This window comes from Crocuta crocuta, unplaced genomic scaffold (assembly GCF_008692635.1).
Source record: "Crocuta crocuta isolate KB4526 unplaced genomic scaffold, BGI_CrCroc_1.0 scaffold273, whole genome shotgun sequence".
Taxonomy (NCBI): domain Eukaryota; kingdom Metazoa; phylum Chordata; class Mammalia; order Carnivora; family Hyaenidae; genus Crocuta; species Crocuta crocuta.
In genome coordinates, this window is record NW_027529425.1 from 7,440,470 (window position 1) to 7,452,505 (window position 12,036).

At 59.2% G+C, this 12,036-nt stretch overlaps 1 protein-coding gene across 1 annotated transcript; it reads right to left on the bottom strand.

Annotated features, from left to right (window-relative positions):
• Positions 1–9,860: 9,860 nt before the first annotated feature.
• Positions 9,861–11,185, bottom strand: FOXL3 (forkhead box L3). Its single transcript, XM_077758587.1, has 3 exons — positions 11,079–11,185; positions 10,514–10,682; positions 9,861–10,253 (listed from the first exon to the last, which is right to left on the bottom strand). Exons 1-3 carry the CDS (start codon positions 11,183–11,185, stop codon positions 9,861–9,863), a joined length of 669 nt encoding a protein of 222 aa, XP_077614713.1.
• Between the last annotated feature and the right edge of the window lie 851 nt (positions 11,186–12,036).

Genomic DNA, 12,036 nt, shown 5'->3' on the forward strand with positions numbered 1-12,036 from the left:
TCCAGCGGCGCGCTGGCGGCTTTCCTCTGTGCGTGGTGCCGGCTCCTTGAGTGAGCTCACTGGGGGACCCCTGGCGAGAGCCCGGCTGCCACCTGCCCTGGAAGGAGACATTCCTGCAGGAGCTGGGTCCTCGCAGGAGCCATGGGACATATGCCTTGGCACAGAGAGGCTGGGAAAAGCCCCCAGGTTTGTGCCGATGTTAGCAGGTCGTGAGGGCAAAGACAGACCCCTGTGACTGTGCAGCTGGGAATGGAGGGTGTGGGGTCCCAGAGACCCCACACGTGCCTGTTCCGCCCTCCCACAGCCACCTGTTGCCTAGAGGGTGAGGTACACCCCCCAGACACATCCATAGTACCCACACTTTGCACACTCGTGTGCACACGCACAGTCAGCAGCAAAACTTGTGCTCTGCACACATACACATGGATGCACACTCACAGTGCATATGCAGAGGAGCACAGGTGCAGGCAGTCTCACCAGTGCCCACGCATCCAGAGTTCACAGACACAAACCAGCATAGGCACGTCCAGCGTCCACACTCACGCCAAGGATGCCACGTTGGTGAACAGATAGAGAAGCCCCTTCTCCTTGGGGTCCAGAGCACCTGGATAGACAGGGCTGGGATCGCACCTGCCGGCGGGGAGGAGGGGGCCCAGCCAGGGTCAGCCACTGGTCCTGGACATGCGGCCTGAGCTGGATTCTGTGCAGCAAACATCTCACAGGGATCCTGGGGAAACTGGCAGGGGACAGGGAGGATGGGCAGTGGGTGCAAGTTTAAGAGCACCGGAGAGCTGGTGTTGGCTCAGCTCAGAGATGTGGCTGGAGGCACGAGAGGCTGAGCTTAGTGTCTGCACACCAACCCTGCTGGATGGAAAGCTGCCCCTGTGTGGGACACGCAGACACAGTGCCCGGTGCTCGTCCTGGCCATGCGGGCTCTGAGCCTTGCTTATGGTTGGTGTGGCCATCCCTCCACCCCCTGCCCCACCCCACCCCTGCCAGATGGACGCCTGGGTCCGCACAGTCCTGGCCTCAGCAGCAGGGCTGCGTCTAGGAGCCCACCCTCTCTCTGGGACACAGGATATGCAGACTTGTGAGTCTGCAGACCAAGCGCCCAGCACAGGGAGTGGCAGCAGGCAGCACACGGGACTTGATTACCTGAAGGTCATGCCCTCTTGCAACTGCCCCAGCAGCAGAGAGCCCAGGACTGTGATTCCCAAAGTCTGTTATGCATCAGTAAGTTTATAAGAGTGCAGTTTCCAGGGCCTCCTCAGCTGTATTGATTCAGAACTTGTAGGAGAATCTGCATCTCTTTCCCAGTGGGTTCAGATGCAGTGGCCCATAGACCAGGCTTCCACATTGTGCTTGAGCATGAAAGCCTTTAAGCTGCCATGTCTGTCCCACTGATGAGGATTCTAACATTAGGGATGTATTTCTTGGGCTAAAGCATTTATCCCCTATTGTGGAGCAAATATTGAAACACTTGTATAAACAAGGCTCCTTCAGTTGGGAGTGTTACAATCACAAATCAAACTACCTTGAGCCCTGTAGAGTATTACTGGCATAGATAACTGGAAAGTAATGGCTTCAGGCATAGCTGGATCTAGGTGTTCTCCTGGGTTGAGACTCTGTCTCTCCCTACCGTTTGGCTCTGCTTCTGGGTGTGCTGTTTATTCACCACTGGGATTTTCTTAGGCAGGGGCAAGATGGCCATATATAGCCGCACACAGTTCTGGAGTCATATGCCTCCTGCCTTCTTTCCAACTATTTCAACAAAGGCCCTGGGGCTGGGGTTTATTCAGTTGTTTGGGGTTCATGTGACCCTCCCTGCACCAATCTCTGTGGCCAAGGGGAAGATGTAATCTGACTGAGGGAGTCTGTATCCATTCAGGGATGAAGGGTGTGCCAGGTGGCCGTAGGTGGGAGGGTCTGTCCCCAAGGGATAGGGTGGGGACAGCCTTAGCAACTGATTCCAGTAATGATCCTTGGGGGCGGGGGGACAGACATTCTTCCCTGTAGGAGGGGGCTCCTCTGAGCACAGTGCTGGTTGCCCCAGTTCTGGCTCCAACATGACACACTGCCGCCCACCCTCCCCACCAGCGACCCTGTTTGGTGAGGGTCTTGTGCCCCTTGGTCTGCTCCTCCTGATGAAGCTCCGGGTGCTGGGGTGGGGGGCAGGGAGCTCCAGAGGCAAGAAGAACAGGTGCCAGAGGGGCAGACCCAGAAGGAGGCAACGTGGGACCCCTAGCCTCCGACCCAGGGTAAACCAGAAGCCAGCGCCCCTTGTCCCACAGTCTGTGATGTGAGACCCCAAAGGGCCATAGGTGGGGGACCAAGAACCATGGAGACCTGTTTCTTTTCTTGGCCTCTCGTCTGTAGAATGGGGATTGAATCCACCCGCCCCATCATTTTGCTTCAAGTGCTGTGGACAGTGCATGGGAGGCCCTTTCGGCTCTGGAACTGGACTGTGGGGTCCCGAGTGCTGGCCCTGGTGGGGGTGCCCAGAGGTGGAGAGCGGGTGTCCCCGCAGGGTGGACGTCAGGTACACATTCCTCTTTCGGGGCACTGGGCTCCTGGGGCTGGGCCTGGCTCAGCCACCCTGCCTGGCCCAGGCCACCCCCTCTGGAGAGGCATGCCAGCCCTCTGGGCCTGGGTGCCGGAGGTTTGCTGGGAGACCCACCAGCCAGTTTCTTGGACAACATCTGGCCAATTCAGTTAATCTAAACAGAAAACAGTGGGGAAAAATTGTTCCCCGCTTTTCAGCAACTGTGGACACATGTGGCTGGTCTGTCTTCATGTCTGGAACATCCTGCTCAGAGCCCAAGGCCCCTAAAGGGACAAGGAGGTGTCCAAGATGCCCTTGCCGCGCACCTATGGAGGGCAAGCTCGCAGGGGGGCTGGATGCCTTCAGGAGGCGGGGCCGGGGCCGCATGGCCTGGAGAGCTCCCGTCCCTGCCTCTGTGGGGTGGTGGAGGCCAGGACCCTGCCCTGAGCCATGCGGCCCTGGCACATCTGTGTCATGGGGGAAGATGGGCCACCCTGTCACGTGCTGCATGCTCCATCACTGCCTCTGGAGCAGGTGCCCAGATAGGTTTTTTCTGCCTGTGGGCATGCCAGGGGCCTGGACAGGGCAGGGTGTTTTGCACCATGACTTGAGGGCCAAATAGGGTTTTACGAGGCTGTGAAGATGGAGAAGGCATTGGGGGAGAGGGGGCTCTGTGTGCCAGGGCGTGCGGGCATGACGGCAGCAGGTGGACTGGCCTATGGCACCCAGCGAGATGCCTGTCTGCTCTCTGAGCCTGTGAATGCATGTGTGCCACGTGCTGTGTGCAAGCACGTGTGTGTGTGGTCCAGCACCTTTGCTTTGCACGGAACTTCCCATGAACCCCGCTCCCAGGCCTGGGCGCTCTGGCTCTTGATGTCTTACTGCACCTGTCAGCCAGCAGATAGTTGGCTTCTCATGGGCTTTCCCGGGGTCCTTGCTGTGTGCTGGTGCCCGCAGCCCCGACCTGTATCTTTGAGGGAGACAGCTGCACTGCCACCCCACATGGCCACCGGGCCCACTGGCCCTAATGTGCTGCCCTGTTGCCCTGACTTCTTGCTGGGGAGCAGAACTCTCTGTCCTCCAGGGTTCCTGCCACTGCGGCCAGTCGCCTCTGTGGCCGGTAAGGGGGATCCAGACTGGGAGCCACCAGGGACCCTGGCTCTAAGTTCATGTTTGCTGAGCACTTCACGAGGCTCGGAGCATGGGGCTGGCGACTGGCCACAGGCACACCCTGCGTGACCAAGCGGGTATGAAGGAACAAGGGTTGGTGTGGACGTGACCTCCTCACTGTCTGCCCCGGGATCAGGCCCCAGGAGCCAGTTAGTTGATAAGAGCGCTGCTCTGCCTCTCACCCTCTTGCCCTAACCCGGGAATGGATACCACGGTGCCACTCTAACCCCGAAGCCGGTGGCTTTGAGAGTGAGCACAGGTGACCGTGTGAGTCCCGGGCTGTGGGAACAGGAAGACACCTCTCCATCCCCGAGGACCAGGCAGGCGGGGACACCTCTCGGTCCCTCAGGACCAGCCGGGGGCGGTGAGCTTGCGGATGCCCAGTGGTTGGTAGGAGCACCTAACAGGCGACACGGATACAGGGAAGTGCAGGAGCTGGCTGTTGGCCTGGCGGCCTCCCCATGGTGTGCACCCCGATAGCGCAGAGGGAAGTTAAATCAGTTCAAATGTTCCCACTCCATTTCCTTTTCTTGAGAAACCGCGTGGCTGCGTGGCCGTGGTTCATTATAAATCTAATTCTGCTGTCTCGGTTGAGCGAGCTCATCTCTCACGTGGACCCGGTCTCAAGGGGCCTAAAGCTGGAGGTTGTTAATTTTCGGGCGACCGGGCACAGCCTGACAGGCTGTTCCTTCCCTTCCAGGAGCCAGCTTTTCTAGAACAGCGAGTGCTCGGGCAAGGCCCGCCTGCATGAGATGTACTTGGTGTTTTTAGGGAGAAGAAACCATGTAATGCAGCGAATGTTTATGGATTGTTAACTTGGCTGAACACAAAATCGGGTCACTGGTGAAAGGCAGTGTATGCCGTCCCCTTACCCGGGTTCCTCTTGGGGTGTTTACTGCCAGGGCCACATGCTGGGCTCATCCCCATGCGGGGAAGGGAGAGCCAGTTCTCATGTCGGCTGCCTGGGAGGAGGGGGCCCAGAAGATGAGGTGGCAGAGGTCCTTGCCTGCCTTGTGTTCCCTAATTTGAGGTCTCTGGCACCTGCTCAGGGGTCAAGTGGTGGCTGCAGCAGGCAGGTGGAGGGACCTGAATCTGATTTTGTCTATCCTGCGGCCTGGAAGGTGTCATTCCCCCCTCCGCCTGGCATCCCAGGCACCTGGATGGTGGAGGATGGACCGAGGACCTGCCTCTGCCCCGACAAGCTCTGTGAGACGTCTTTGAGCCTCACTTTCCTCCCCTGTGAAATGGAGCTGTGTATCTGCCCCATCCCTGCCCTCAGCCACCTGCCTAGGGCACAGAGCTGGGGGCACCCTGGGAAGGGGAGTGTGAGGACCCTGAGCACTTGGCCCTGCATGCTCCCACCTCCCAGAGTGACCCCGGCTGTCACACTCCTGCCCAGCCAGTGAACCTGGGGCCCTCTAGACAAACTGCCGACAGGTGTAGGTGGGCCTCAGAGGCTCACAGCCCACTGCACACCTCCCACAAGTTAGAGGGAGTCAGCTGACCCCCTTCGTATGGCTGGAGGACCCCCAGAACAGTGCCCAGCATGTGGGGAGCCTGCTGGCACTGTTATCTGGGAGGCCGTCTGGGCTGGGCCCCGACCGCTGGGCTGGGGTCTGCGGGTGAGCACAGCTGACCTATGAACGATGAGATGCCCTCCACCCGGCCCCCTGGGGAACGAACGTCCGGGCCTTTGTCATCTGTGCGGGTGTGTGTGGGTGTCAGCTTGGCCCGAAGCAAACGTGCCCCCGCCCCGCCTGCCAGGGTCCTGCACCTAGGGTCACGCTCTGGGCAGACGTCCTCTGAGCATGGGTTGTTGTGGGGTCTTGGCCTGGTCACCCCAGCACTGCCTTCAGCCGCATTTTATCAGATGAGCACCCCTCTCTGGGGGGAGCCGCCACCTCAGACACTCGTGTGACTGAGTCCATGGCCTTGATGTAAAGCACTGGTCTCACTTCAGGTGTGAGACCCCTTGCAGTCAGCCTCCTCTGGCTGTGCCAGGAGTGAAAGCGGAGGGCCTCCCTGGCCCCCTCCTCTGTGAGGCCAGGCCCTCAAGCCCACCCATTGCCCTTCCCACTTGCTGCTCCAAATATGCTCACGTGGCCAGGAGAGAGGTTTCAACAGAGCCAGTCAGGGCCCCGGGTGGGGAGCATGGAAGGACCCACCACAGAGGGGCCATGTGTCAGGGATTTGGGGTGGGGAGCACAGAGGGAGGGGGAGGGACCCTTGCCCCAGGCAGGCCGCAACCTGATAGACACTCTGCAATGCTTATTTTCAGTTATATGCTTTTGGTGAGAAATAGGCCTGTTTGGGGCACCTGGATGGTGTAGTCAGTTAAGTGTTGGACTTTGGCTCAGGTCATGATCTCACAGTTCGTGGGTTCAAGTCCCACACTGGGCCCCGTGCTGACAGCTCAGAGCCTGGAGCCTGCTTTGGATTTTGTGTCTCCCTCTCTCTGACACTCCCCCACTCTCACTCTGTCTCTCTCTCAAAAATAAGTAAAAAACATTAAAAAATTTAGAAATAGGGCTGTGTGGGTTCTTAACACAGAATGTGTATGCAGACAGTCCCGAGTCCTTGGTCTCCCAGTCATCTCCCTGCTGGGTCTGCACCACACAGCCCAGGGTCTGTCCGGGGGGTTGGAACCAGAGGAATTCTTGAGGGAGCCCAGACCCTGGGGTGGCAGGACAGGACGGCAGGTGCTCTCAGTGCCGAGAGCCTCACCTCACAGTGCAGGGATGAAGTGGAGAGGGCAGCGCTGCCCGACCCCCAGAATGGGAGGCCAGAGAAGATTCACTGGGGAAGTCGCACCCATGGGAGAAGGACTGCCCTCCGGGTCACCCCTCCCCCACTGGAGGCTCCGGGTGGCCCTGTCCCAGCCTTCCTGTGGGAAGGCAGGATGCTGGCAGTGCCCAGGTAAATTTGGGGCACCAGGGAAGGAGTGGGGGCCCTGGGGGCTGCTTCAAGGAAGGGAGGTGCCCAGAGGACTTGCTTGGCCTGGCCTGGGGGGGGTCCAGTTTCCATGAGGCTCATAGCCCAGTGAGCCAGCCCCTTCCCTGATGCCCTCACTGGGTCTGGGCTGAGCAGAGGATTGAGGGCGGGGAAGGGGAGAATGTGAGGTGGGACATGTGCCGGGACACAGCCTGGTCCCTGTAATTGCACCCCGGCATCTAGCACAGGCCTCATGGATGTTTGTTGAATGAATGAACAAATAGCCCCAGAACTGCTCAATTTAAAGAAGGAAGGAATTTGAAGAGAAATGAGGCCTTTCCTCTGCTTCACTGGGGGTAGACCAAGAGCCAACAGATGGCTTGGTCTGGAGGCCACTGTCGACTAGGGGAGACCTCTCTGGACCCCAAGGTCGGACACAGAATGAGGGCGGGCATTGACTGGGGCCACTTTGTGCCCACAGACCTGCTCCTGCTTGGATCCCAGGACCCTCCCTCCATCCACCTGGACATGGGTGTAGTTTTCATCGGGCTCCAGCTGTGGTGAGGGGCCCCGGGCCGGCCAGCTGCCGTGGGAAGGGGTATCCTCCCACAGAGTCTGGGCGAGGAAGGGCTCAGCCTGGATACACCACCCAGCCGGGAACTTCGTGAGGCTCGATGGCAGTCTGCACACACCTCCCCTGAATTCCCGCACGGCTGTACCTCCCAACTTTGTTAATGGAAACCTGGTGATCCGTAACCATGTGGCAGACATCTGCTCGGGGGTAATGTGGTGGTAATGTACATATCGGTGATCAATCAGCGGATTTGCAAGAGAGGCATAAAGTATTTAATTATAATTGCACTGGGCGAGCCTGCGCGGTGGCAGTGGCATTTGAATAGGCCAGAGCCAGCCCTCACCCCTGCGATGTTGTTTGGTATTAAATGCCACTCACTGTAAGGGCTGGGGGACTTTTTGAAGTCGTGGGATATCACGAGCCGGCAAATTGAAAATGTCCCTTCGCTTTTAAAAACATGATTGATATCCTTTGCAAAACAAATGTAACGCCTCCTAGTGCACAGACCTCGCCTGCCTGGTGCCGCCTGTTTGCTCCCCGGCTGCCAGCGAGTATCTGCCTCAGACCACATGTGCAGGGAGGACACGCTAACAACCTGTCTGGTCCCCAGGCACCACCCCCCACCCTGCCAAGGCTGCAGCTTCCAAAACTACCCTATTTAGGACAGAGGAATTTTCTATTCTCCATCAGGCTCTGCTCACTGGAACAAAACACAGGAATACAGCTAGAACCCGAAAGATAGAATGCAAGTTTTATTTGCTTGTTGGTAGCAGAAAAATATACCTTGAGACATGGCGTATGCCCCCACCTATGTGTAACAGTACCACCTGCACCACATCACCACCTAAGTCATATCTACTGTCATTTAAAACTGCTTTTTGCACAACCAGCAAAGGGATATAAATAACAAGAATGCAGACAGACATGACACCTACGATGCACACACGCACATATGTGCACATAGCCACTCTGAGCTTGTGTGAGCCACAGCCTGGAGGGAGTGTTAGCAGCCCAGCCCCCAAGCCACACGCTGGGCCCTGGGTCCACCTGCATGCAGGTGCCCCATCTGTAAAACAGGGATGAGAACTAACGGGACTGTCAACCAGGGCCAGGGTGCCTGTGCCTGGCAGGCAGGGAGGCCCTCCAGGGTTGGGTGCTGTCCTAGCCAGGAGTTCCAGCAGCTGCTGTTTTCGAAGGGGACATGTCCAGAGGGCTGTTTGAGGTGGGGCTCCCCTCCTCCCAGGAGGCTGACAGGTTGCCCCGTTGGCAAGGCCTGGCCAAACCAAGAGAGTGCTGGCGTGCGGGCAGTGGGCCCATCAGCCCCAGGGCTCATCTCCAGACACGGGGACCAGGCGTTTCCCAACATTTGCAAGTTAACGGCCTTTCCCCTCTTCTGAAAACAATTACAGCAGCCCAAGGAGTCTGTACAGGTGGACAGATAATACTGCTGCGGTTTAATGAAATGTCTGAATCAGAAGTGGGCCAGTGTAAGTGAGTCCCTGCATGGCTCTGTCTGCCTCTGCCTCCCGCCTGCCTGCCTTTACCGGTCTGGGTTTTCAGAGTCCGATAAAGCACGACCATGTAGTTCCCGGCCGAGACAGCCAGCCTTCCTGGGTGTGTTTTGTTGTTTACAAAATTAGCCAGTCATTGTCACCTAGTGGATCAGATTAGGTGTAATCCATACTAATGTTCAAATTAAGTCATGGAAAGCAATTAACTCTGCAAAAACGGGCTGGTGAAAAATGATAAGATTGGTCAAATAGTTTCACTGTGCATAATTGTGTTTTTTAAAATGCCCGTCTCCACACAGTAATTAAATCATTTACATTTCAAATGGAGTGTACCCACCTCCAATGCTTGTAATTGTGCACATTGTACAGCTCACAGCGTAGGGTCTATCAGCTGCCTGCTACCTACTGTCTGCTTTCTTGGGAAGCCAGCCGGGTGGAACATGTCCAAATAGGGGCTTTCTCCCTGCTCAGAAGAACCAAGAAAAGTGTGTTTTGCCCCACGTTGTCCCAAATTTGGAGCCCCCCCCTTGCTCCTCCCCTTCTTTCCTGTATAAAAAAGTACACAGTATTTCTTGAGCAATCGTTGAATATTCTGTCCACAACTCTTGATGCACTTGAACTTCTGATCACATCATCCATAACAGGGCCACCGTCAAAACCTTTGGGGACGATATTCACAGGATCAAGTAATATCTGATTTCACCGTGTGCACTTTTTGCTCCCGTGAAGATGCCCGCCCACCTCGCCATCTGCATCTGGAGCTCGCTGGCAGCTTCCAGGGAGAGTGGGGGTGGGGGGGTGTTCTGTGCAGCAAATTCTCAGAAGATGGAGGGATGAGATGCTACCTTGTCTGTAAGTGAACGTGGCCCTAAACCTGCTGTGTTCGTGTTCCTCAGAGTGGGATCACTCAGTGAATCTAGAGCAGACCCTTCAGTCAAATAGGACCCCGTGGGTCTTCCTGCAAGGGAACTTCTGAAAGATGAAGCCAGAAGACTGACCTCTTGTCCCTCCAGCCCAGGCTGGTTTTCAGTGCAGAACAGGAGTCTGGATGTTAGAAGGATGTGGCAAAACCTTGTTTCTTGGCTCGGGGTGGGGCTGGAAGACCCTGGACTGGCCAGGTGCCAGCCCTGCCTCATACTGTCCACAGGTGGAGGTTCATCTGCTGGGCCTCCAGCCGGGGGGTTCTGGCCTCCTGCTGGCCGCAGGGACTCTGCAGCCCCCGGAAGGGGTCCGGCGCAGACAGGATGTAGTCAATGCTGAACTTGATGCCCCTGCGCTCCTCCTTCCCCAGGGCAGCGGGGCTGCCAGGGGCGGGGGGCTGGCGGTGGCTGGCTGGCTCCGTCGGCCCCTGCGGCCCCTCTGTGCCCCCTGCACGTGCCTCCCCTGCCCCATCGCGCTTGGGGCCCCGGCGCCGGCGCCGCCGGCGGTAGTTGCCATTCTCGAAGAGGTCCAGCAGTGACTCGCAGCCGCCGGCGAATGTCCAGTAGTTGCCCTTGCCCTTCTCGTGGCCCTCCGTCCGAGGCACCTGTGGGAGAGGGCGGGGCTTGGCGAGGGGCTGGCTCTCACTGTGCCCCCGGCCTTCTTCGAGGCATCTGGGCTCACTTAGGACTCCAGGGTCCGCACTAGACAGGTCCCCGTCCTTGGAGTGGGTGGCGTTGCTCACGGAGCAAATTGGAGGCACCCTACTGTGCAGCTATGAAGCCCATCCCAGCCCCCAGTCAGGGATCCCCAAGCCTAGGACACTTGGGGGCCACTCCAGGGAGCAGGGGCCAGTGGGGGGCTCACCTTCACGAAGCAGCTGTTGAGGGACAGGTTGTGGCGGATGGAGTTCTGCCAGGCGCGCTGGTTGGCTCGGTAGTAGGGGAACTTGCGCATGATGAAGTCATAGATGCCCGACAGGGTCACCCGGCCCGAGGGGCTCTGCTGGATGGCCATGGCGATCAGCGCGATGTAGCTGCAAATAGGGGCACATGGGGCCACACGGGCAGAGGGGGTGGCGGGCCGGTGCAGCCGGAGCCCCCTCTAGCCAGCCCCTCCCTGCACCAGGGGCCCCTCTTGAGGGCGGGACTCCTCTGCCCCCAGGGCGCCTTGGCATGTGGGAGCCTGAACCTGGAGCCCCAGTCCCCACGTTTGCCAAGACCCCAGAAGCTCTCCCTCACACTTGGGAGTTTCTTCACGGAGGCTGTGAGAACCTTCTCTGGATACTTCTAAACGTGTAGACAGACGTGTCTCCTCTCTCAGTACCTGTACCGCCCCCGCCCCCGAGAAGAAAGCTGTCCCTCCAACCCAGGCAGGTCCTTGCGAAGGAAGGTGGTGGCCCCCGGGCTCCCCCCGCTGACCCCGCGGTCACCTGTACGCTGGCCTCGTGAGCCGCTTCTCCTCGTCGGAGCTGCCCACCGGGTAGTCGTCGGCGTCGTAGTTGAAGCAATTGTAGGGATACTGCGAGCTGTCAAACATCTTGGCGCGCCGGGCGCCTGCGGTGGGGGGCTGCCGTTGCAGTTGCCGCCTCCTCCAAGCCGTCCGCCAGCCGCCAGGTCTTGGCTGAGGTCCTCCGGACGGGCGCCAGCAGCGTCTGCACTGCCGGCTGCTCTCCGCCCGAGCTGGGAACCTGGGCTTCTGGGGTCCCCCGCCCGCGCCCACCCCGCTCTCTCGCATCCAATCCCAGCGCGAGGGAGGCCCCAGCCACCGCTAAAGCGGCGGAGGGTTGCGGAGCGGGGCTCTCAGTGACCCTCTGACCGGCCCACGGACCCAGGGAGGAGGGAGCCGCGCGCTGGGTGTTCCGACGGGCGGGGCACCACCCCCGCCTCCCGCTGGGTCCGCGCTCCTGCTTCCTGCGCTGGGCCCCAGAGTTCGAGGCAGAGTCGCTGGGTAACCTCCCACACCCCGTTCCCCAGCCAGAGCTGGGGCTCCTCCCGGGCTCCCTGCACTGGCGGAGGGGACATATCCTCGGAGCTCCCCGGTATGGGTGCCCTGGGGGCGCAGGGAGACACGCAGGCTCTTCCTGGGAACCCTATACCCCAGTGGACTGTCAGGTTGCCAGAAGGAGCCGGTAGCCAGGCCACAGAGAGGGGAGAGCTGTCGCTGCCCGCCACCACCAGGCTCGGCCCCACCTCCATCTGCCCCCAGGGCAGCAGGTCCAGGCAGGATGGTTTGGGTCCAGCCCGTGTGTCCCTGCCTGGAGCACTGGGTCAGAGACAAGTCAGAGACACAGGTCCTCCAAGGAGCCGCACTGTTTCTCCCTGTGTAGAAGGGTGCCTTCTCCAGGCCCAGCAAGGGCTCAGGAGCTGGGGGGGGGGGGGGGGGGGGGG